Source organism: Nesoenas mayeri (genome assembly GCF_963082525.1).
Source record: "Nesoenas mayeri genome assembly, chromosome: Z".
In the NCBI taxonomy this organism is placed as follows: Eukaryota; Metazoa; Chordata; class Aves; order Columbiformes; family Columbidae; genus Nesoenas; species Nesoenas mayeri.
In genome coordinates this window covers 5,883,177-5,908,402 of record NC_137542.1, presented here as the reverse complement: position 1 = coordinate 5,908,402, position 25,226 = coordinate 5,883,177, and the positions used below count along the sequence as shown (strand labels likewise).

The window sequence follows — 25,226 nt, the reverse complement described above, 5'->3', positions numbered from 1 at the left end:
GTCACCTTACAGGACAGCGCTCAGGTGGCATTTTAATTTCACATTCCCTTCTCCTCATGTTCATTAGGGAAAAGTAATAACATTATAAATTTATATTCTTGGGAGAGAAGGGTGATTAAGCCTGCGAAACGTTCAGACAACACTGGCATTGTCGAGCTTCTGGAGGGAGTCCAGCCTCGACTCAAAAGACCTGGGACTAACGCTTTTTGGGGGCGGGAGGAGGGGGCTGACAAGACAGCGAGGCAGAGGGGGCCCTTCCTGGGGGCGCTAACGTCTCATAGCCCCATAAGTCGCCTCAAACACCGCGGATGAAGAGCGGGCGGCACCGCCACCCCCATCCCTCACACGGCCCCGCCGGTCCCGTCAGCGCCGCTTCCCGCCCGCAGCTCCGGGCAGGCCCCGCCCCCCGCCAGGGCAGACCCCGCCCCCATCAGACCCCGCCTCCCGCCCGGGCAGACCCCGCCCCCAGCAGACCCCGCCCCGCGGCTGGGGACGCCCTCCGTCCGCGCATGCGTACCCCGCCCCCCCTCCAGCCGCGGTGCGCGGAGGCCGCGCATGCGCGCCGGTCGGGGCGGTGCGCGGCGCGGCGGGCGGAGGCGGGCACGGTACGTGGGAGGCCGTGCGGCGGGGCCGCTCCCTCCCGCTCTCCCCCTCGCTTTTCCCGTCCTGCGCCCCTCTGTGGGGGCGCGACCCCTTTTCCCCCGTGCGAGGCCTCCGCCGGGCCTCGCCTCAGCTCCCGTCACCTCAGGCGTCCCGCGGCCCACCCCGGCCCCGCCGCCGCGCTCGCCCCGCACACGGCGCCTGGCTGTCCCGGCCGGCAGCCCCCGCCGCAGGGTCCGAGAGGGCGAGGGCCGCGGCGGGGGAGCCGGCCCAGCAGGGTGGGTGGCGGGGAGAGGGAGCCGGCCCGGCCCGAGAGTCGCCCGGCTTTGCTGGGGCCCGTGGGCGGGTGGGTCCGGGTCTGCTCGTACCCCTTGTCCGAGGAGCGCGGAGGGGACGCGTCCCGCACAGGTGCCAGCAGCCTGGGATCTCTTTGCAGGGGCTGATTTCCCAGAGAATACAGCTCTGCTTGAAAGAGCCATGAGAATACTGTGTCCAGTTGTGGCCCCTCAGTTCCAGCAGGACAGGGAACTGCTGGAGAGAGTCCAGCGCAGGGCAACAAAGATGCTGAAGGGAGTGGAGCATCTCCCGTGTGAGGAAAGGCTGAGGGAGCTGGGGCTCTGGAGCTGGACAAGAGGAGACTGAGGGGTGACCTCATTAGTGTTTATAAATATGTAAAGGGTGAGTGTCAGGAGGATGGAGCCACGCTCTTCTTGGTGACAACCAGTGATAGGACAAGGGGCAGTGGGTACGAACTGGAACACAAGAGGTTCCACTTAAATATGAGAAGAAACTTCTTAGTGAGGGTGTCAGAGCCTGGCCCAGGCTGCCCAGGGAGGTTGTGGAGTCTCCTTCTCTGCAGACATTCAGACCCGCCTGGACACCTTCCTGTGTAACCTCATCTGGGTGTTCCTGCTCCGACAGGGGCATTGGACTGGGTGAGCTTTTGAGGTCCCTTCCAATCCCTGACATTCTGTGGTTGCAGTGTCTTGTTTTCCATGTTCCTTCTTGACATCCAGGTATCATGAACAGATTAACGGGGACTTCGTTTAGCTGCCATTGAGAAGAATATATTTTACAGCGCTAGATAAATAATCTGTGTCATGGGCAGACTACGTAATGTGATTTAGGGCCAGATCCTGAAAAAAATGAACATTTCATGGGGCACCGTGTCCTCTGTATTTCTTGTTAAGAAATGATCTAGTTCTAATAGTTGCTGAATATTCATATGCAGTGATGCCTGTGTCTATAAACACATCTAAGTAGCCATCTTTGTGGTACATCCTCTTTGAAAGGGGGGGAAAATCAATCTGGCTGTGTTCTCTGAGAGAGTTCTGTTATCTTTAAGACCCTGGGAAGGAAGCATTCATGGGATAGGTAAAATGCTTATTTGAAGCTATAATCCTTCAAAGCCATGTTGTTGAGCCACTGAGAGCTGTACTGCTGGCATGCACAGGAACAGTTGCTTCAGCTGAACTCTGTTAGCCATCCTGTGGGCTCTGTGTCCACGAACACTACAGTTGTTAACCATCTGTGGAGTTACTCGGTTCTCCAAGGAAAAGGTGGTAGGCCCACAGACGTATCCCACAAGTGAGTTCATGTTTCTGGTTGCCGGTTGGATGATACTGCTAAGGAAGTGCAACAAAACGGCAGTACCCTGTCCAGCTATGGGCTCCCCAATACAAGAAATACAAAGGCATACTAGAGGAAGTCCAGTGAAGGGTGACAAAGATGATTAAGGGTGTTTGACATAGGAAACAAGACTGAGAGAGCTGGGACTCTTCAGCATGGAGAAGAGAATGGTCATTGGGTTCTTATACTGTGGATAAATACCTGATGTGTGGGAATAAATCAGATGGAGCCAAACTAAAAAAGCGCAAGAGGCAGTGAGCACAAACTGGTGCATGTTTTTTTTTTTTATTGAAACAGAAGAAAAATTATTTATTGCTATGGTAATTGAACACTGGAACAGGTTCCCTAGAGAAGTTGTGTCATCTCCATCAAAGCTCAACTGGAAATGATCCTGAGCAACCTGCTCTACTTGACCCTGCTGTGAGCAGGGGGATTGGACTAGACAGTCTCCAGAGATCCCTTCCAGCCTCAGCCATTCCATGTATCTGTGATTCTCTAGCATACTTGAAGAAACTTGTCTTTTTTAAAGAAACAGGGTTATTTTGCCCCAGTCCTTTGTTATTTTACTACTCAATTGTTATAGTTCTGTGGAAGTTTTAAGTGTTTTATCTGTCAGTACTTACATCTGGTTTGCTCCGCAGGTGTCCTGTAGCATGGCAGGTGAAGAGGACTTCTTTCTGGAAGAAAGAAGATTCAAGGAGTACTGCGAAGAATTTATTAAACATTCACAGCAGATAGGAGATGGTTGGGAGTGGAGAACTAGCAAGGTAAAATAATCATAGTGTTAATTTTTTTTGGCCTTTTTGAACTGTTGACAACCACTATAAGGTAGAACATCCTTTAAGGAGAGTTTACAAAACGTGAAATAAATGGCATTTTACACAGCTGGTCCAAGAACAAAATAGTGCATGGGTGGGTGGTTTATGAGAGTGTATAGTATTGAATGTATGTACATGTATTGAATATAGTTCATGAATTCAGAAACAACTGCTGGGATGGTCTAGTGCCACTGGGTGTGTGACTAAGGGATAGAACTACCTGAGATGATTTGTGTTTTGATCAGAAATGTCTTTTTTTAAGACATTACAGAGTCTTCACTTTCAGAATTCCCAATGGTAGGGAAACAGTCACGGTGCTCAACAAGCTATTCAAATGGTTGGCTATGCTTAAAATAGAATTTGAAACAAACAAACAAGCTGTTACTTTTACTCTTAACTGCCTGGCTTCATCTTTCAGCCATTGGTAGCTGTTCCTTGTCTACTAAGCTGAGAACTCTTCTTTTATCAGGACTCCCTGTGTTTTGGTACTTTAGATTCAGATCAATTCATCCCTAACCTTGTCATTGGAAAAGCAAAACACGTTGAGCTCCCTGACTATTTGACATGTTTTCCTATATTTTAATAATTCTTGTTGATCTCCTCTGCATCCTTTCCAGTATATAAAAATTCTTTTTCATCTGTGGGCAGAATTAGACAATGAACGTTGCATCACTGTGAAATTCAAACTTTCCTATTCTTGGTGAGTGCTTGTGGTTATATATCCAAGGATCACTTTAACCGTTTAAGTTGAAATATAACATAGTTTTTAAAAATACATTAGTTGCATACAGCAACCAGAACAATTTGTGTGAATGATCCATCCTCATGTGAGGCTTCCTCATAATTTTCAAACCTCACCAATAATAATTATATATTGTTTCTAGGTCATTAATCAAAATTTTAAATAGCACAGGGCTAAGACAAGTCCCACAGGACCCCATTAGAATCACTTCTTTTATGATGATTCCCCATTTTTTAAGTTACATTTGAGATCCGTGAGTTAATAATATTTTTGTCTTTTACTGTGTGTCAGATTAGTGTGGAATTATTTTAATTTTTTAATTTCTGTTCATGGAATCAACAGTTACCTTATGGAAATCTGAGCATATATTGTTATGACTTTCACTTTTATCAACAAAACATGTCTTTTTAAGTTACCCTGAAAAAAATCTGTTTTTCTTAAAAAATAAGTACATTTACTGCATATAATTCTTTAGTGACTGAGTTCGTTGTGACAACTTCTGTTGTTTTGCTTGGGAGGATGTCAAGCTAATATGTGTACAGATGCACAAATTAGTCCATATATAAAGATGTATGGATACATGCTGGCTTTCTCCAAAGTTCTCTGAAACTTCCGCTGTCCTTGAAAACTTAAAGAAAATCAGCAGTTCTTACATACTAATTTAAAAATATCTAATGAAAGCCACTTAATGCTAGTGTCCTGCTTAACCACTGTTGAAATGAAATTTTTGTAATAGTTATGGTTTATGGCTACATAATTTGTATTTGTTCTAAAATAACAACAGAAATAGTTCGAATACTTGCTTTTTCTACTTTGAATACTTCTGTTATTTTCCATCTAATAATAAATCCACACTGTTGTATGATTTCCTATAGCTACACTTTTTTGATGGGAGGGCAGTGTAGGATTTCATATATTCTCTTGCTTCTCTGGCTGGTTTTCAATAATGGAGGGCTTGTATTTCTCATTATCTGTGCATTTCTTCTTTCTGCTGTAGAAAATTTACTCCTCTAGCTATTTTTTTTTTTTCCTTCCTTTGATGGCTTTAATGGTTTCCCATGCTGTCATGAATTTTGGGGAGAAGAGTCATGCTTGTACCATTTTAAATTGCAAGAAGTCCTGGAGTAAATATATGCATCTACATAAGTAACTGTACATTAGTATTTGTAACCCTTTCATCACGGATAAAACAGAATTTCAGTAAGAACCCGGGTCTTGGCCTTAGATGAATTCTGTTTAGAAGTTTTTAAGAGACTGCAAATTTTAGCCAAGAGTTACAATGCACCCTTTCTTACAGGCAACCATTTGAAACTTTAGATTTCAGTCGAAGGCTATATTTGTGAGGATTTATTCAACAAAGAAAGATGCTCTGAGCTTCTATCGGGAATTTAATACATGGGTCAAAGTTTGAACTTGCTGTGAAATAAGAAGCTTTGCTGGAAATAGCAGAATGAGATAGATTTTTGTTCTCACATATAAAAAAAAAGTAAGAGTTCTTTCTTTAATGGGTCAAGTTGGCGACACTGTGATTTCAGTGTGTGATTAAAAACCTGGCCATTGAGACCATCCACTTATAGTATGTAGTCTTATGTAGTCTGGGAAGGAAGCTTTTCATTAACCAAATGTCTCATTGTCTTTTTGCCTTTTTTACCAATGTATGTGTTGTGGGTAGTTTGGGGCACCCTCATTTTGCCGATGTGATGCACTTGGATCCCATTCCTCATTCCATACTCACGTGAATAGGCCCATTGATAGCAATAAGACCACACAAGTAATCCAGGCTTGTGGAACTGTGTTCTTGTGTTCCTGTGTTTTCTGCAGAGATTAAATTTAGGTGATGAAATACTCATTGTTTTTGTGGAGCTGGCTCTTGTGCCATAAGCTCACATGGCCCAAGCAGAACCCTGTATTTATAGCTGTAAGTGAAATGTTCTAAACTATGTTATTTTTATGATCTATTTTTTTTCCCCTGGAATAAAGCTGTAAAAAATCCAAGAGCATCTCTGCTGTAGGACCTGATGGAGCTAAATGTGGATGCTGTTATTAGGGATGGACAGTTAAATACTGGCTGTGAAGGCTGCCCCCTGTTCGCTTTCTGCTTTAGGTTTGTTTCCTTTTTAGTTAGGTTAATCTAGGTAATCATATCAAAGGCTATATCAGTTTACTTTTGCTTATAATACTCACAAGACAGCTGGAGTAGAAATGGACTGTTTTCCACTTAAATGGGGTCAAAGTCCTGCCTAAAGTATTGATTTATTTATAGGGGCAGAAGTGTACAAAATATATAACCCTGCAACAGGAGGGATGCTCCTCTTTCCTGCTGCCTCTCCTCTAGCCCCTCACAGCTGTCAAATACAGAGACTGCTAACTCCACTTCTCCAGCTATCCACAGATAGTTTTTCGTGGCACTCGAGCACTATAGAATGCAAAGGCTGTGGAGCTTGGCTCCTTTCTGCTGACAGGAAGAACTGGTTCAGGGAGGTGAATGCTAAATCCAGCCCTTCTCTGGCAAAGCTCATTGTGCCTTGGGGCCTTTTACCTCTGTGGGTGGCTCTAGTACTTTCTTTGCTGCTTTTAGGGGGATAAATACCAATGCAGGTAGCTTTATTCCTGCTGGCGCTCACAAAAAGCTCCACAAGGAGAGACTTCAATGTTGAGAGTGAGAGAAGTGACTTTTGTATCACCGCTTCAGGCTTAATGTTTCTGCCACTGTTTTCCCCTGCATGGTTGATTCTTCGTTGCACAGGATGCAGTTGGTTCTACAGCTGGGACATCCAGCAAAGTTTGCCGGATTCATGCTCTTCGTGAGATTTAGTGAGAAAATGAGGCATGCAGTAGAAGTTATGAGCAAGGTAATCGCCGATGGTGTGATTTGTACTTAAAAATTCATGGGTAAAAATACATGTAGAGAGCACTATCATTTTTTATTAGGCGTGAAACTTGATAAAAACAAACAAACAGCTCATAGCAGATTTCAGAGGTACATGTATTCTACAGTGTTCTTGAAAAGAGAGAACTTATGTGTCAGAAAAAAATGTGTTGATTTAAAGGTCAGAATACATGAAATAAACTGTGTCAGCAATGACAGATTAACTAAAGAGTTAAAATATCATTACATTTGCGGCCTTGTCAAGCAATTCAATGCTACATTAATGCATTTTGTAGAGATACTGTTTTGAATAGAATTCTTTTTCATCAGATGTTGCACATATGCTTTCTGTGTTTGTCTAAAATAAAAGGTAATGAAACAGCTAATAAAACCTCAATTTATTTGTTTCTATTGAGAAATAAGTTCTTAGCATGCAACTACTGTTCTTCGTGTTCTGCATACTCTTCGTCCCTTTCAGAGTGTACATTTTTCCAGTGATCTGTTATTAAACTTCTCTCGTCCTACTTTTAATTACAAAAATAAATGTAGATGTATGTATGCAGATAGTCAGGGCAGCGAGGGCTGAAAGCTCCTAAAACCTCCTGCCACTCTGAAACTGCACAAGGGCCTTGGCTCCTGGAAGCAGAATGATAAAAAGGGAACTGAGAGAAGGTACATCTTTGTCTGTTTCCTTGTACATTTGACCCTCAGAGGTGATCAAGAGAAGGGAACAAATTGTAACTTTGCACAGTTCAGTTCTGAAGTGATTTGTTTGTTTGTTTTCAGGACTTTAGGCAAGTTAGAGGGGGAGCAGAGCAAAAATAAACCAATCTGCCAATAACTGGGAAGTTTATGCTGGTGTGAATGCATTCCTTGAAATAGATAGGTCAAAATAATTAATAGCTGCTCGTCTCCTCGTGACCTTAGTGCGCTGTCTTCCAGTTCTTTGGCACTCCTTCTGATCCATAGATAGCAGTTGTCTTAATTAATAGCTGTATTAAATTTTATTTTTTGTTGTTCAGGTCTTTGACTTCCTGTAATAACAAGAACTAGTGTAAGCTACCTGTGAGAAACCGAAGAGCACTGCAGTCATTGATGCCTGTAAAAAGACTGGGATCTTATGCCTAAATACCATGCTCTGTTTATTTTCTAGAGCAGTGACAGCATTTAGCTTTTTGGTTACAGAATATTTTTTTCTTTCTTGTTTTCTGAACACAGGACCTTGGTGATTGTTATCTTAGTAAAACACACTTCCAAGTAAGAAATAGGAACATCCCAGCAGATCTCAAGGAGGAAAACAATGATAACATGGAACAAACGTCATTTTTACATGTTGAAGTAAGTACAGATTTTAAACTTTTGTGTTTATAAAATAAATCATGAACAGTTTTTTTTAAAATATCGTGCTATTTAATTAAGTCCCTCCAGAAAGTTTTCAGATCTTAAGTTACCCGTGGCTTTTAATTATTCTTCCTACAGTTATTCTCATTCAGGTGTATGATTATATAGGTGATAAAAATTGTGATGAAATGGAAAGGCTCTAGCATCTTTTGTGTATGTATCTTCCTCATGGAAGGATAATGTTTCTTTGCATGTTGATTCATTGACGTTAAAGAAACATTTTTATTTTTGTGGAAAAAGATGAAGCATCAAGATTTAGTTATCTTAGAGGTAAATATTAATTAAAAATAAAACTTTGAGGTTAATATTAATGTAAGTGATATTTACTGAATATTTAGGTTGTGTATAAATAAAATACTGGTATTTTTTTTTTTTTTTTAAACTAGTGCTGAGAAATTACAGTAGATTTGGTGTTCTTGAAGGAGTATAAATTTCTTTCTTCCAGAAAATTAAAACTGTTCATTAAACTCAGAGTGAACTGATCTGAATAATTATTTGCTTGTTTATTTCTTTGTTTGCTTCTGCAGTAGACCTCCAGATTATTGACTAATCAAGACATAAACAGTAGAAAGTCACTTCCTTATGTTATTACCATAAGTATGAAAAGAAATCTTGGATTATAATTGACTGAAAACCATGTGTTCTATATATTACCAACTGCTGAATAGATGGACATGGTATATTTCCCAGTGACCTTTTTCTACAACAGCTCCTTTTGTGTTTTCATCAGCACACTGATTTTTATTTTTTTCTACAGAGACTCTGGTAGAGGGTCTGAAATGGGTGTTCTTTTGGCCTAGTTTCTGAAGGAAATGGCACTTAAAACAATCATGCTGTTTTCCAGTCTGTGGTGAAAATTTTACAACTCCATTGCTGATACACCAGCTTTGATACGAATTGGAATCTACATAATCTTTAGAGTCACATTACTTAGCATTTGTTTCATAAGTACCAATTATAAGCATAGTATGTAAGTCATCTGAAGGGTAGCTGTAGCGTTTTTATTTTTCCTTTAATTTGAATTCTAATATTTCTTAAAACGAAGGCTAATACCAGTGCTTCAGTGGTCATTACTTAATTGTTATTATGGCAATGTTTATACTTCAGTCCTGGCTTCTAAGAATAGATTACTGTTTATATTTAAAATTGCTTTTTATGATTGTGACTTTCTTTTTTTATAATAAATCAAGTCTTCCTTACAGAATGTATTTTAAAAGTCCTTCTGGAAAGAGGTATCTGTAGAAAAAGTGTCACAACACAAAGAAGGCTTCAGAGCCCGTAATATACTGAAACAGAGCTTTTAATATACTGAAATACGATTGTAGGCCAAACTCTGGTTTATCAAGATACAAATATTAATAAAAGCCTCTTGAAATATTGTGCAAGATTTCTGTGTTTTGAATCTCAGAAATGTCTGCGCTGAAAGGGATCTTGAACAGCAGCTGGTCTTCTTTGAGAAGAAACCTTTGTTCATGTTGTGTAGTGGCAGTAAAGATGAAGAGTGAAGCAAGAGAAAGGTCTTAGGAAATCATGTAGGTTGTAAGACAGGAGGTTATCCATAAGAAAAAAAAAAAAAAAAAGAGTTTTCTCTCCAAAATGTTCACTGCCTGACAGAGATTATGTCAAATTTATATATTCTTCATTGAACTGAAGAGTAATCAGGCTGTTAAAGTTATTTGATCTAGAAAATGGCAGAAGCACACCAGTAAGTTGGAAAATGAAATTTGCTATGGATACATGAGGTAAAGCTATATACTTAACACTAAGGGAAAGATGGAAAGAGTGACTCTAGATGGGATAAATTTGCTCAAGCACAGCAGTGCATGTGTAAGATGCATGTTCTTTTGCACAGGTGTTGAATGTGAGAGTCCTTTTGCACTGTTCTAATAGTCTGCTATATAAGTAAGTTTTGTTTCTGTAAAAATAGATGTTGCACCCTTAAGTCAAATGGTGTTATGGACTTACTACAACCTCTTTCAATAAGTTACTGAGATCCATTCTGATTAACAGAGTTCAGGAGAAGTTGAGGTCTTGGTAGAACTTGAAAGAGTTTTCACTGATTGTATGGTCTTGATATTTAGTATTTTTTCTTAGAAAATTCATAAATTTTATGTGTGTATGTTTCAATTCTAAAGGGATGCTAGATAATAATTTTAATTTCTTTTGGAAAAATTGTGGCCATTGTGTGATAGTTGCATATGTCACAATTTTCACCTTCGGAATTACTGTTGTGATCTAGATTTTTCTATGTTGTCTCTCTGCTATTTGTGTCTTACTGAGATACTTCCATCTGTCAGTAGTCTGATCATCTTCAAGGTATGCTAGGAGACACAACACGTAGTTTTATGTAAGATATTTAACCAGGAACAGCAAGAAGGGAAAAAATAGGAAATTAAGGTCCAAGTAATCAGTACCTATTGTTAGAAACAACCAGTATTGACAGAAACATGGGGAAAAAAATGTACTGTGGCACAAGAGGCCAGAAGATTCTCCTTTCCTGTTCCTGGGGATCCAGTTCAGAGATTACAGATAGAATGCTAGTTTTTGCAGGCAAGGTGAAAAATAGGAGGAAAATTAGAAAACAAATTTTTGAAGCTGAAGGGAAATACAGGAAAGTTTTCCATACTGAGGATATAACTCCTATTTAGGTAATTGAACCAAAGACACATCAGGGAAGGGATGATGTTGAATAAATCAGTGAGTACGTCTTATTGTATCAAAGAGTACAATTAGGATGTTGAAACTGCAGAGAAGCAAAATTATTACTCTTCTGTTTGTCATTAATCTGTGAAGAGATACTGATGTATAATGCTACAGTGCAGAAAATGCTCCAAATAGCTGAAGTAACTTTATTCAAATGGAAAATGAATTATCAGTTATCACAATGTCAAAAATGTGCTAATCTTATGAGATCTCCATGGAACCTGATCAAATTATTTGAAAAGTTTATTTCAGCTCATTGGTCATATGGACAGTTCACATTTCTTACTTTCCATATCTTTGTCTGGTATCTAAATATTTGGAGCCTTCCTGGTGAAGGAGCGATGAATAACTATGTATTGTGGTCTTTTCTACAGAGCAGCCTATATTATGTGGTGTGCTTCGTTCCCTTCACACAAGTTGTGTTCTCATTTGAAAACCAAGAATAAAATTTTGTGTGGGTTTCTTTCTGCTTATTTTAGACATCTGCAATATAGAGCTTGTCACTTAAATCTTTGTTTCAGCCTGAAGAGGCAAAAAAGCATTCTTAGATATAAACCAGTCAACCTATTTTAGGTGTCTTCTCTAGGAGACGATGAGTCTAAAAGTGTCAGTTTTTCTTCACTGATGATCAAGGGAAGCTAGATGGTTAACTTGGATCTGGATGTCGTTTTGTCACGGGAGTCTCATACAATAAACTATGGATCTGGGCTCATTAAAAGCAGTAGTGGTTTTTGCTAGTGAGTTCACTGGGGCTGAGATTCTGCTTTGACGGTAAAACTTATAGTGGGGACTGTATTTGGTGAAGTCGCAGCTCCATTAAAAAAAGAAAAAAAATTAAGGATAAACTCGCAGCAACTGACATTGCATTGAACTTTGAAATCCGTGCATGGGGACGGGTGTGTTTGTGCAGCGCCCTTTGTGATACTGGGACTCAGAACTCAGTACAGGCAGCGGATCTGCACATTCTTGTATGCCAGAGTGCCACTCTCTTTTGGGGGCTGGTGGTGCATGGTGCTGTATTCCAGCTCTCGTTGGAGCTCCTTGCTTTCACAGAGGTTCCTGTATTGCAGATATTGTGAGATACTGAGCAGTAGGTTGCTGCAGTGAGAGGCAGCCTGTGCTGCAGGACCAGCAGGAGCACAGCAGAAGTCAAGACCAGGGCTGGGAACCACTGTGCTGCACTGCAGCATGTTGGCATGTGATCTAGTATAAAACAGGTTTTCCATTTTCTGCAACTCGAAGGCTTCTGCCATGTACATAATAGTTAATTGATGTTTTTTTCATCTTGTTGGCAAGCCTGCAGAATTCAGACTGTCTCCTACTTACCCTTTCGGATGTCAGTGAGCCTTTGGTATCTGCTGGTTTGCAGACGCACTCTTGCTGATTCCTGAGCTGTGCTAGGCAGTAGAGGAATTTACCTTATGAACTTACATGAGGACTGTGTAGGATATTGGGAACTGTGGGAAGGCTTGCAGCTTTAAGTGGGTTCAGTATAAGCTACATGACTTGCATTTTATTCTTTATATTGAAATGACCCTTAACACAAGCTTAAGATGAAGGTAAATGTAAAAGGGGGCTTTATGCCCACATGGGTGCAGTGACACTATAATGGCAAAGCACATGGAGACAGGTATGCTTAAATGCTAATTTTTACTTACAGCAGTTTAAGAAAGTTTCTCTCTTTGTACTTGGCAGTAACTGAGTTCTCAAGTCGTTTATCTAACTTGGTGCCTGGGGATCCTGTTCTGTGCAGTCCCTGTCTTTCTATTCACCATCTTGCTGGAAGAGCATTGAGAATGTTCCTCTGGAATGCCATTCTCTGATTTCTGTGAATTTAGTTTAATCAAGATGTTTCTTTTAACATCTAGATTGGTAAACAGAAACTACTAATGACATTGTGATTAACCATAAGCAAACTTTTGACCTGGTTTGTGGAGGACACCCTTCTAAACAGTGAGATGAGATTCATTCCCTAGGATATGAGCTGAAGAGATCATAAATCTTTTAGAGTATCTTCTAATAGAAGAAAAATAGCATGAGATGCGAAGCAAGGAACTGATACAAACACACAGTGCCATTTAAAAATTTTTAAGTTGTGATTTTGTTCTGGTTAAATTTTTATCAAATCAGTTGTTGTATTTCTGTGCTCTCCTGACTTTTTGCCAGACGAGTGTCATCTATACTTTTCTGCAGACAACATAAATCTTCTGTAACCACCATACTTGTGTTCTGGCAAATTCAGTGACAATTTCAGTATATATTTTTTCTTGATTCAAATCAAATCTGTCCTGCCAAGAGATCTGTCACGGTCTGTATAAATGAACGTGGAATTGTGTCTTCTTTTGTACGACTTCTTTTGTATGTGGAAACACGTTTGAAGTATTTCTGTACTGACAACCTTCTATTACTCAAATTTATAAACAAAGTTTATGTAAGTTCTTAATCAGAAGCTCTTCACCAAGACTAGATGCAATGATGACCAGCTGTGGGAGGTCGTAAGTTTGATGGACTTAACCTGGGCTGGGTTGTGAGAGATACTGTAGCACTGGTATCTTGTCTGTGTGAGGCAGTAGCTTTTACTTCCACCAAAACTGGAATCTTACCCTTCTGTTTTTGTGGGTTTTTTTATTCCTTCTTCAGTCATCCTGCTTTTTTCCAGTCTAAGTAAATCATAGTGAACAGAATGGTTTTCCCTCCTTGTGATTGTAACTATTCAAATGCTACCAAGTCATATTTCACTTTATTATGAGCCCAGGTATCCAACTGCACTGAAACCATGTCTTTCATTCTCGACTTTAGTGTTTACTGTCAGTTGTATCCAACTCCAGCTTTTGTTAGGTGCTATATAGACACATTTTAAGCAAGGACAGGACAATTACATGTATTATTATGTGAATTGTTGATAAGGTGAAAAATGCTGTACAAAATTCAAAATGAAGGTAGTCCTTCTGCTTCAAAGAGCTTATATTCTGAAAGAGTAAAATAGGAAAATCTGGATTCACTTTATGCATTCTTTTTGTTTATTATTCAAATAGCTCAAGGGAAGCAATAACTTGGAGTAATAATTCTCTGTGTGTGGTTTGTCTCAGCTCTTCTGGGTATTGCAGAAGAAGTGAGTCAGCATGGAACCATTTCTGAAGCGAGAGCCATTGCTACTTTATGAAGGAGTGGGCAGGTTGGGAATGTTGAAGGTCTGTTAGTACCTGATATTGCCTTTGGAAATGAGCACTGAGCTTCACAAAATTGTTGATTAAGTTACGTATTTACTTTTATGTGGGCTCCACCTTTGCTGACAGATGTTCACTAGTGTTAGTGAAGATCTGCCCGATGCAGTATGTGGGAATGAGTCTTACATCTTTCTTAAACTTCATAATATCATGTGATTTGCTGTTCAGCTGGGCTGTTCAGTTTACAACAACTACAAAATTATAGTTCGTAATAATTATTAATCATTTTTTTCTCTAAACAAATCCAGTATTTTTAAAACTAAGAACAACTCCTTTTTTTTGTGCAAAAGTAAACGAGATGAATTCAGTGTAAACATTTGCATAACCACAGTATTTGTTGGATGGTTAAAACATGTGAAGTGAAAACCCGGCAAACAGTACTTAAGGAGAAAAATGTAAATACATTTAATGGAATTCAGCACTCACTGCAGAAAATAATGAAAAGACCTTAGTAAAGAGGGGGAAAATCAAGTATCACATACTTAGTTTGTAATGAATGATCCTAGTTTAAGAGCAGCACAGTTGCTTAGAAACAGGTGAGTTTATCCCTAGTCTTTTTGATAGTTTCCCTGTTGCTTTGAGAAGGGAAGTCAGTCATGCTGCATCTGCATTCAACCCAAAATATGTTCCCTTGAAAAACTGACATGGAAAGCTTTGGTAGGAAGGAAGCATTCTAATTTCAGTTTGTCTCGCATCTGCTCAGAGCCTTTTCATCAGGCTTGGCTTCCTATCCCAATTCCATTAGGTCTCTGGGGAATGAGCTCTTTCTTTGGTGCGGCTGCCCAAAATGTTGCTGGTCAGCCTTAAGTGGGCCACAGTACATGTTTGTTCCCCTTAATTATGTGTTAACCAGGCCAGTGTTTGGCCCCATCTTCCAAATTGCCTTAATGCTTCATTGTCTAGCATATGTACCAGAAACCTTTTCAAATGCCAGGTCACAGAAAGGAAACCCAGATTGTTGATGGAAACCTGTAAAAAATGAATCGAGAAACCACTTATTCTGAGGAGAGCTAAAGTGCGTTGCAAAATGCAGTGAAGATGCTTGTGATTTTGCTTAAAAATGTATTAATCTGAAAATTGAATTAGCCTTTATTAAACCACAAGAAAATATTCTGGTGTGGATTTTATTAGCTGTGTTCTACATGAAAAGGCTTGGCAAAAGAATGACATCGTTTAGAAATATCAAGGCTGGAAGAAACTTTGGTGTAGATATTACACCCCTTCATGAGCTGGAGAAACCTCAATAAAGGGATGATGCTGTGGTGACAGAAGTCATTTGAATCCAGATACGTCCTGCTTCTGGACTCCATTGATGAGGTGTCTGTCTTCATGGAAGAGCCCAAATGCTTCTTCTCCAGTGAAGTTCTGGAGACGTGGGAAGTTTTTTGTCTCCTATGTGCAGACCTTTGTAGATCAGTTTCTGTGTGTCGCTTTGGTATCCTGTCAAATCTTCTTAACAGTAGTTACATTTAGTTTTCAGCAGCTTTGATGACATGCTGTTGGCTTGACTGTCATCGTGGGTGGTGGAACTCTGATCTTAATTCTCTGTCTTATACATTCTTTGATTGCTGTTCTGTTTTACCAAGTAGGATAATTTGTCTCAAAGCTTAGAAATTATATCAAAGCACATACGTAAACTAATTATGAAGCTTTTGGGAGAACTGGAGCAGCACATTGCTTGACCTCCAAAAGTGATTTCTTTTTACTTTAGATGTTGGCGTAGAGTGACTTCAACTTTTTATCTGCTCTCTTAGTGTTCAGAGTTGTCGCTTAATATCAGCAAATAAATGCTACAACAAACATGGAAAAAGGTTCTCTAATTCAGATTGGGTAACTGAATGTGACAGTTTAGTTAGAGTTACCGTGGCTGAAGGCATGGCATAATCCCAGCAGTATGTGTTCCTGCTGCAATAAATAAAGCTATATCCTATGGAGCACACATTGAGACTGTGGTAAGTAAAGATGGTTTTCCCGGAACCTTCAACAGGCTAGTGATACTACTCACAAAATTACTTGTAAGCTCCCTCATTTGGTCTGGTGATCCTGCATTTCGGATGTTAAAAACAAGTATTGTTGTGTTGTTTCAATTTAGTACATTTTTTCGTGACATCTAGAAGGTTGTTCTGAAAAATGGGTATGAGTGGTTTTAGCCCATCTAGAGAAAAAAAATGCAGAGAGAAGTCTCTAAAATTTTAATTACTCAAGTTAAAATTTAACTAAATAATTTTTGTGTGATTTAATTCATAAATCTACAGCCTCTTTTTTGTTTTTGTGGGGCTTTTTAATACAGAAAGTCATTATTATGAGATTGTAAAAAAATAATTTTTAAAAATGGTGCCAGATGGGACTTCAGCAACCGTTGTCTTTGCCCTGTAAATTATGCTGACTAATTTACCTTAAACTGTGTGTAACTGCTTATACAGCAGAAGTGTCAGAGGTATATAGGCCACTCATTCAGTTAGTTACCTACCTGGGTTGTATGTTTCCCCTCTCGATTTGCCAGGATAGTGTCTTTTTCTTCACAAGGTTTGGTGGCTTTTTGATAACTGCATGCTTGACATGCCTTGGTACCAGAGCAAAACCTCCAGAGATTCCAGTTTCTATAGTTTTGTCAGTGGAAGGGCTTGTGAGAAATTAAAATCTATTTTTCTAATTTAAATTTTAAAATATTACTGTAGCAGTCTTACGAAGAGAAACTGTTATAAAAAGAGACATTTCCTATTTGTTGTGTTACTATTAAAAATATATTCACGATACAGTGGTTTGTTGTTACAATGTATTGTTCCCCTGTTTTTTTTTTTTCTTTTTTTTTATCCCCCTCCAAAAAAAGTTCAAATTGAGCTGCTGTGAGTGGAAGAAGATAATGAAGTCAGGCACCTGTCCACAGTGGCATGTATGGCCACACTGTGGCATCCTATTGTATTATTTAATATATTAAAACTAACATGCGTTGTAACACAGCACCACTGTGCCATTTACTAAGCAGTACTGTGCTTCTGGGTAGTGGCAATGAAGAATTTGAGGGTAGCATATCAGTAGGATACAACAATTCTTTATCACGTATGAGCAGGTAGATACCAAATGCTTCCCCAGTTAAACCTCCCAAACTATTAGATTGTTATAGATCATTCAGGAATTGAGAGAGGCTGAACACTGTGGTGTTTTTACTCTATACGACTCATATATTGGGACAGGCAAGCTCACTAAAATGCGTAAAAGACACACGTGTTACTCTGAAATATGGTCTCACAGTTTGCTTTATCTCTAAATCGCATCTGTTTTGGTATTAAGACTATACATTTTAGGATTCAGTAGAACACATGGTATATATTGGTGGTAGTTGTTCAGAATCAATTAATCATTGCAATGCACAGTGCGAAAGGAGTATGCTCCAAGCATGGACATTAAAACTAGCACTGATGTTAAATATATTTCTAATGTTAAAATTCTTGCATCCCTGAAAACAATTCTTCAAGTGTGGTTGGAATAATCTGACCATAAGAACGTAAAGGGAAGGGATTTTGGAGCAGTAGAAATACTTCTGAAATTAATTGATCCAGAATTATGTTTTGGCTTGGCCAGTGTCGGGTATGGAGCTGTAAGAGAGCTGCCCAAGTCATGAGCATTTTGAAAACCTGGGTTTTAAAGTGTGCTTCTGTTCTATGCCCATACATACCTTGTGCGTTAGCGATGGTGGAAGGAGAGATGGATGAAGTGAAGCAGAATGAGCCTTGCTTCCAGCACGCGGGTTAAACTGCTGCACGGTGCGTGCTGTGCCAGGTGTAGATGAGTTTGCTCCCTCCCAGAGCGGCCAGCGAGTCCTGAGGGAGATTGCGACACCCAAACCATCATTTCAGCATGTGGCAACTCCAGGGACAGTGATGATGTGCTGCCCTGACTCCTGGCAGAGCATTGTCTTTTTGTCCAGACTCTGTTTTTCAAATGTTTATGACATCAGCTCAGAAAAAAGAAACATAACACTTTAGCATTTGTCAATACTGTTTGACACAAAGGGAACAAAATCACTATCTAGTCAATCGTTAGCATTTTACTTTTTATGATGAACCTCTAAATACTTGATATTGCCAGTCTTGCATATATGCCTTGATTTTTCTTTTACATTAAGTTGTACTGGTACAGTATTATGCTTTAATTTCTAGGGACAATTCTCATCCGTACTGGAGCAATACTCCTTATTTTGGCCAAGTGCCTGCATTTTGTAGCAGCATTATATGATTCATCTTCCGGTATGTTTGGATTATTCGCCTGCAACACACAGGTCGTGTTGGCTTGGAGTGAATATTGCAGATTTAGGGCCTTAGCGTGAGCACTGGTTTCCTGAGAACCAGGCAAAATGGCCAGACTTCCACATATTGCTGTTGCTTAGAAAATTCCAACATTAAAATGCTTATAGGTTGCTTGCTTTATTTCTTTCTGATATTTGTTTTTTAACTTTTCTGACAAAGGTTCCAAAGTAACAGCCTCTTTTGCTGTGTTAAATTGTATAGTGTCAACTGCGATCCAGCAGACCATCGAGGGGACTATGCGGTGGGACATGAGGAGCAGGGGAGTGCCAGACCTGACTCCATCCCCTGGGGCTGTTGAGGTTGGACCACCTTCAGTTACACTACTGAAAATTTAAAATATCAGAAATGCAAGCAGTAAATTATCTTGACAGTGAAGAAGAATACACTGTCTTTAAATATGCTTGTCATTGGTGTTACATCAAAGTTAGACCATACAGTTGTGGTCACAGCTTCTAGTTTGTTCACCCACCTTAAGATTCCCTGATCATTGCTATTGTCCTCTGAGCTGTGAGGTCTAACTGTGAGTTTTGTTTCCTCTCCAAGACCATCTCACCATTGTCTGTGAACTTCTTGCATGAGTCACTCTCAAATGCATGAGACAATTCTTTGTTACAAAGAGCAGTTATTATTTTCTGCTCTGGAAAAAGATGCAGTTCCATACTTTTTCCTTTTTTTTTTTTTTTTTTTGAATGCTAAATCTTTCTATACTGCCAATCTTATTTTGTTAGCCTTACTACTTAAAAAGCAGCCACTGTTGGCTTTATGTCAATACTGTAAAGATAGAAATTTAGCTTTCTTCTTAAGGTCAGAACGTGGTGTTCCACAAGGACATTGAAGAGTTATACTGTGTGATCGGTGTGTGATTTTGAGATCTAGTCCTTCCTAGATAAAACTAAATAGCACTGAAATTGATTGAGATGTAGGAACTTCTGCTCCAGGAAAACATGTTCTAGAGTTACAAAATATTTTGTTGTCAGTCATAACAATAACTTACCTTTCCTCATGCAGACGTACACAGAGTGAGGAGACACTGCTTTGTTACCTTTTAAGAGTTGATTCTTAGTATAATATCCTTTAAAAATGTAGCTATGAAAACAAGACTTCTTTCATACTGGACTGGTACTCAACATGATACTACCAATGCAGAGTGTTAAAATTTGGTACTAGCATGGTTATGAATGCCCAGTTTCAAAATTATTCTAGTTTACAGCAGAAATTAATTTGGTTCTGTGAACTCATGTGATATACAAGTATTTTCCTGAATGAGCCAGGGAATATATGTTTAATACATAGCAGGTATTTTTTGCTTGAATTCTGCTTGTTAATATTGTGTAATCTTTCTGCCCCTGTTTGCCAGGGACTAGTTCAGACATTGCTTAGACATGCTTATTCACAATTTGAATGAGACACTCTCAGCTCTCCTGTATACAAGCTGCAGAAAGCGCATTCTGAGCATAGAGAACATTGTTTAAATGTTCATATATGTCTGGGGACAGGAAAATATACTGCTTAGCATAAATGGAATGTCTGTAACTGAAAGTATATTGTTCAATGGGTAGCTTTCTCATGATGATCTGTGGTGGTAGCAATGAAAATAAGTAATGTCAGTTGACTCAAATATCTTCTACCAGTTTGTTCTGAATTCTGAAGAACATAATGTAATATGCTAAATGAGATTTGCTTTCTGAAAAAAAAACCCAAAGAAATAAAGTGTAAAAACTCCTTGGGATCGTGAGGTAGACTTCTCTGGGGCAAGTGATGAACTAAGATGCAGAAAGGCAGACAAGGCTATTACAGAAGAGAAAAAGCTGTGGCTTGTGAGAGGCGAAAGACTTGTGCTGTAGGTAACACGTCGTACTTTATAACGTAAGCTTTGTGTCTGTCTAGTGTTTTTTGTAATACAATCATCAGTATTTATTTCCATCTACATTTTGTATTTTTTCCCTATTTGATAGCTTGCCAATAAAATTTCTTTCCCAGACAGCTGAACTTAACTTGCGGACTGACAGGGCACAAAAAACCACCTTCAAAGGAAAGCACATTAAAAAGCTTAGAAATCACCAGAAAGCGTTAACGGCTCTGTTGGCTGTTACACAATGGGATGCAGGAATTGCAGTAATGTTCTTCCTCCATCTGGTGCCTGCAAACTTGCTGTTTTCAGAGGCATTCATTGCTGTAGCAAACTGTTCACTTATTCATTCATGTGTAGCTGCCCGTTATTCTTTGGAAAAAGACTTGAGTTGAAATCGGCTCAGTTCTTTGTTACAAAAGTGCTCAGTGTCAAACATATTACAAGAAGATGTCAGTCCAAATGCAAATATCATCAGATTTCAAAGCATCTCCGCGTGTTGTGTATATTTGGAATGTACTGTGAAGGTGTAGTCCCAGGAGTGAGGATCTTGACTGACAATACTCAAAGGAAAATCATTCAATATCTGTGCCAAAATGTCTATCTTAGACTGAAATTTCGATTTCAATTTTACATTTCCTGGCTTACGTTGCCCAGCATCCCAGCCATAAAATTCCTCTTTTCTTATAATTTCTGTAGTTATTTTCTTTGTTACATCTGGACTGGTTAATTTTCAGGACTAAGAGGGAAGGATAGTCGGCAACTGAAGGATGGGGAAGAGCTTGAGCTGGCACTTTTCTCTCCCAGTAGTGAAAGAGGATGACTATTTTGGAATGTACTTCCTTGCCTGTTGGGGCAATATCAGGACTATTGCCAGTTTTGTCACTTTGCTGCAGAACAAGGACCATCTGAGGTCCTCATGAGGAATATTTGGAATGACGACAGAGAAAGGACACTTATTTCTTGCCAGACCAGGAGAACTGATATGTAGTTTCTGAGCACAAACCAGTTAAAAATGTCCAACTGTTGGTCCTCCCTGAATATCTGAAATAACCATGTTTGTAAGGCAAGAGTCTTTGATGGTGTGTTCGTGGCAAGACAAGCTTGCCACATTAGCTATCGCATATTTTACGTTCTGTTTTCCCGGGATATATGTCTGAATATCTTCAGTCCTGTAATAGTGAGCAGGTAAATGAACTTATTAATAGTTTCCCTGAAAGGAATATTATAGGATTTCCTAGCATTCTGCCCATTTTAGTTAAATGACATATAGTGATATGCATTTATGTAAATTTTGTCTTGCTTTTAGAAAGTGTGAGCAACAATGGGCTTAATTTAGACTACCTGGGAAGTGTTCACATTGGCATATGGAAGCTTGTAGGTGCTTTGCCATGTAACTTGGTCTTCCTTGCCTTTTTCTTGAAGGATTTGGTGTTCTCTGTATTGATCTAACTGTGGTGGTTGTTTATGGATTTTTTCCCTGTGTATTATATGCCTGTAGTGACAGAAATACTAACTGCTAGTTGCTGGGCCAGAGGACTCTTGTGAACAAGGAGCAGTTCATAGCAGCTAGAACATCACTGCTATCCATCTACTATTGATACGTTACTTGTGAGGGAAAAAATAATCAATATTTCACAGAAATGAAAAGGCTCAATTAATTGAAAACGATTTGGTCTTCCAGGTAATGAGAGAAGTTTGAAGAAATAAGCTGTAGTAGGTAGAATGGCAGTACTGCAGAAAACAAATTGGTAAGGTGCATATGATGTGCAGACATATATCACAATCAGTGCAGTACATGTGCTTGTAAAAGTTTCTTTAAAGTTCTCCTTGCTCTGTTTTACAGTGTTCACATCCTGACTTCTTTTTACAGTTCGTTGTTACAATAGGTTACCAGGCACATTTCTATTTCAAAGAATCAGTTATTGTGTTTCAAGACTTCAAAATAAATAAATGTGAAACTTTGTCTACAAAGTACATTTATGCTAACTACTTCTCTTGAGGCTTTCAGTATCAAGGTCATCTAGACAGTAATACTGGAAAGCCAGTGGTTGTGAGTAACCGTTCTTTGATTGATTTCCTTTGGAAATGATCTGAAGAGTTCGTACTGCTTCTCTGTCACTCCACTACAATGTACTCTTGAAGCTGTTTGCCAAGATCAATCCCATCTGGCAGAGGTTATTCATATTCTGAAGATGCTGAGATCCTAACAAGCTTTGCAATACCAGTCAATGTAATGGAGAGGAAAGATGCTGGTAATAACTCAAATGCCTGATTTCCACACAGGGATGAAGGGGAGGAGAGGCAGGGATGGAAGCCATAGTGAGAGCCTGAGATTTGTTTAGCCTATGCTTACATTAGTACCGTGGTTTAGAGCGATACCGTAGTTTTGGAGGAAACTCAATTAGGAGGTCTGTTCCAGGTACGCACTGCATGGTCACCAACTCCTAATGGAGGTGTAAGAGCACAAACCAATGACTGATTTTCACGTACAGCTTTGAACCGCAGGTAGTTGGTCTTTCAGTTCAAAGAATCGGACTGAATCCAGTCGCACTATAATCTTGGAGCTGCGTACACTGTAGGCTTTGCGGTCACTGCACCAGCTATTGATGCCCTTGATCTGTTGCTGTCGTTCTGTATTTCTTGGGGATGCAGGTGTAGCTCTAAGTACCTCAGTGTACCAGCACTTGTGCCGAGAAAAGTCTGAAAACAAGGAGCTAAGTTCCTATCTAGTCAGTGGAGAGCAGTATGTGTTTTTGAGTATCTCTAAATAAAGATCTTGGCTGCTTGAATTTATGCAGCAGACATGGTCTGCTTTTGGAGACCTTTCTTCACCAACTAAGTTGAAACTTAAACCCGGAATCTGAATTAATGAATCTGAATTAAGTGTCCCTCTTAAGCAAACTGAATTCCATTTTCCAGCTTTGTTAGTTCTTCAGGTTGTGAAATTTTTGTTTTCCTTTCTTTATGCACTGCTCAGTCAAATCCACACTTTTTGGATGTTAGCAGATAGTATTAATCATGTTAGAAGTGAGGTGTATCAGGAGGATTAGTTAAACATGGCTACAGGTCATACCATTTTTGCTACCTAGGCTGTACGATTTTCAGCAATCTCGAGGAGTTGAGTGTAGCTTTCTGAACTGACCTGATACTTAGCAGTGGTGAGTCCTTTGGCTGTCTTTAGTGGAAGCTTCTGAATACATAATGCTGTGGAAAATCAGGCCACATAGGCACATAAATAGAAACCTGCTAATCTAAATGGAAGTTTCTGATTTTGAGGGTTTTGTCCAAGGTTTAGAAGCTAAAGCAAGGTTAATTGTCTTGAGTAGTTATGTGGGTTTGCAAGAATGAACATGAGAGCAAGAAAAAGCTTGCTATATGAAATCCTAAATCCTAAGTCCCATGTAGGATGCATGGGATACACTTAACTATGTAGGAATACATTTAACTGTCTGCTTTGTAGAGTCCTTGTGCTTCAACAGCATTACAGCATATGTTTTAATGTATGTTTGATGTATGTTTAACTAGTCCAGTGATTAAGATGTATAAGTGTGGTTAAAGAACATTTGAAGAGAGAACGCAATCAAAATTTTGATCCCGTGGTATGGCATTACCTAGAATTATTTAGCTTTAAAAAATAAACATTACAACTGCAGCCAGTTAAATACAAATGTAAATGGTAGAAATTCTCATGAGTTTCTAATTTTCAAAATATTTTAATTTCCTGCCTGTTGTTAGATGCTTGTTTTCACGTTCCCTAGTTTTTCTTCTCACATTTTGAAAGGGCAGAAACATATTTCCCATTTAACATCAAAGACATAGTTTTTGTGTAAACCATAGCTGCACTGACTTGAATTCTAAGAAAAGTGTTAAATACTGGAAATATGAAAATGGAGAAGGTCTGGTATACCAAGAGTTAGCAAGGTATAATACTCTGCTTTGGATTGCACTAGAAAACTGTTTTGATCTGATTTTCTGTGATGTGTGTTTCTGTCTCTACCCATGCCTCTACTCAGAAATTCTTCCATCAGTGGAATGATATTAACCACACTTGAGCAATGTAGAGGTTTTTAAAGATAATTAGCTCCTGTAAGTTTTAGGGAATTAAATGGCTGAGTAGAGGACAGAGACCATAAAATTCTCTGCCTGAGGGAAAATTTGCAGCCTGTGCTGATAACTTACTGTGTGCCAGGGTATCTACATGAGGAAGACGTTACAGACCTCCCAGCTGAAGGAAAAGCCCCCGCCCTTCCTTAGACCTGAAACTCAGCTGACCACAAGATTCGAATCTGAAGGAAAGAAAAATCAATCAGACGAAACAATTCAAAACAAGCTAATTCTGAGTGTACTATATTTAACAAGCAAATTGATGAGCAATTTCAAAATGTTTTGTCATGTGGATTTGATGCAATGTGAAAAAACAAACATGGGTTGATTAAAGAACTATGTCTACATAAATAAAATAGTTTTTTTCTGCTATTGATTTTTGGTTTTCTCTCTTTCTTCAAGGACCTATGCTTTGGGAAGACAGAGAGTGTATTTGAGTAGCCACGTGTAAAATCTCCTGATGGGCAGCCTTGTAGCCCTGTCAGAATATGCTGAGTATATGGATACTAAAATATTTCATTCTTTGGTGAAGCCCAGCATACCTTTAGTTGATACAACGTCTGGCCGTGGGAATGGAAGATTTAAAAGAAGGGGAGATTTGAATGTCTGTCAATAGTAAAACTGTGCTGAACCTTTCTGGTAGCATTTTTGATCCTACGTTGTAGTCATGGCCCCAAGCTTGACTGTTCAAGAGGCGATTGAACAACACCCTCAGACACATGGTGTCAACTTTGGGGTTGTCCTGTGCAGGGACAGGAGCTGGGCTCTATGATCCTGGTGGGTCCCTCCCAACTCAGGACATTCTGTCATTCTATGATTATAAATATTCAGGACTTGCTAAGTCTGTCCTAGATTTCTGGACATACATGATCCCATCCAAAGCTACTCTGTGTGTGTGGTACTAAAGTGAATCCATAATCTATACAGCAAATCCTGTGATTCCACCAAGCTTTATTACCCGGTTCTTCATATAT

At 39.4% G+C, this 25,226-nt stretch overlaps 1 protein-coding gene across 1 annotated transcript in view; it reads left to right on the top strand.

The window, feature by feature from the left end:
• Positions 1 to 556: 556 nt before the first annotated feature.
• Positions 557 to 25,226, top strand: part of ATG10 (autophagy related 10) — a gene marked incomplete at its 3' end in the record, with an annotated part of 81,680 nt that continues 57,010 nt past the window's right edge. Inside the window, exons 1-3 of the mRNA XM_080362230.1 lie at positions 557 to 605; positions 2,871 to 2,996; positions 7,877 to 7,996. Coding sequence (XP_080218356.1) covers positions 2,883 to 2,996; positions 7,877 to 7,996 — 234 coding nt within the window. The 5' untranslated portion in view covers positions 557 to 605; positions 2,871 to 2,882. The remainder of the gene's footprint in view (positions 606 to 2,870; positions 2,997 to 7,876; positions 7,997 to 25,226) is intronic.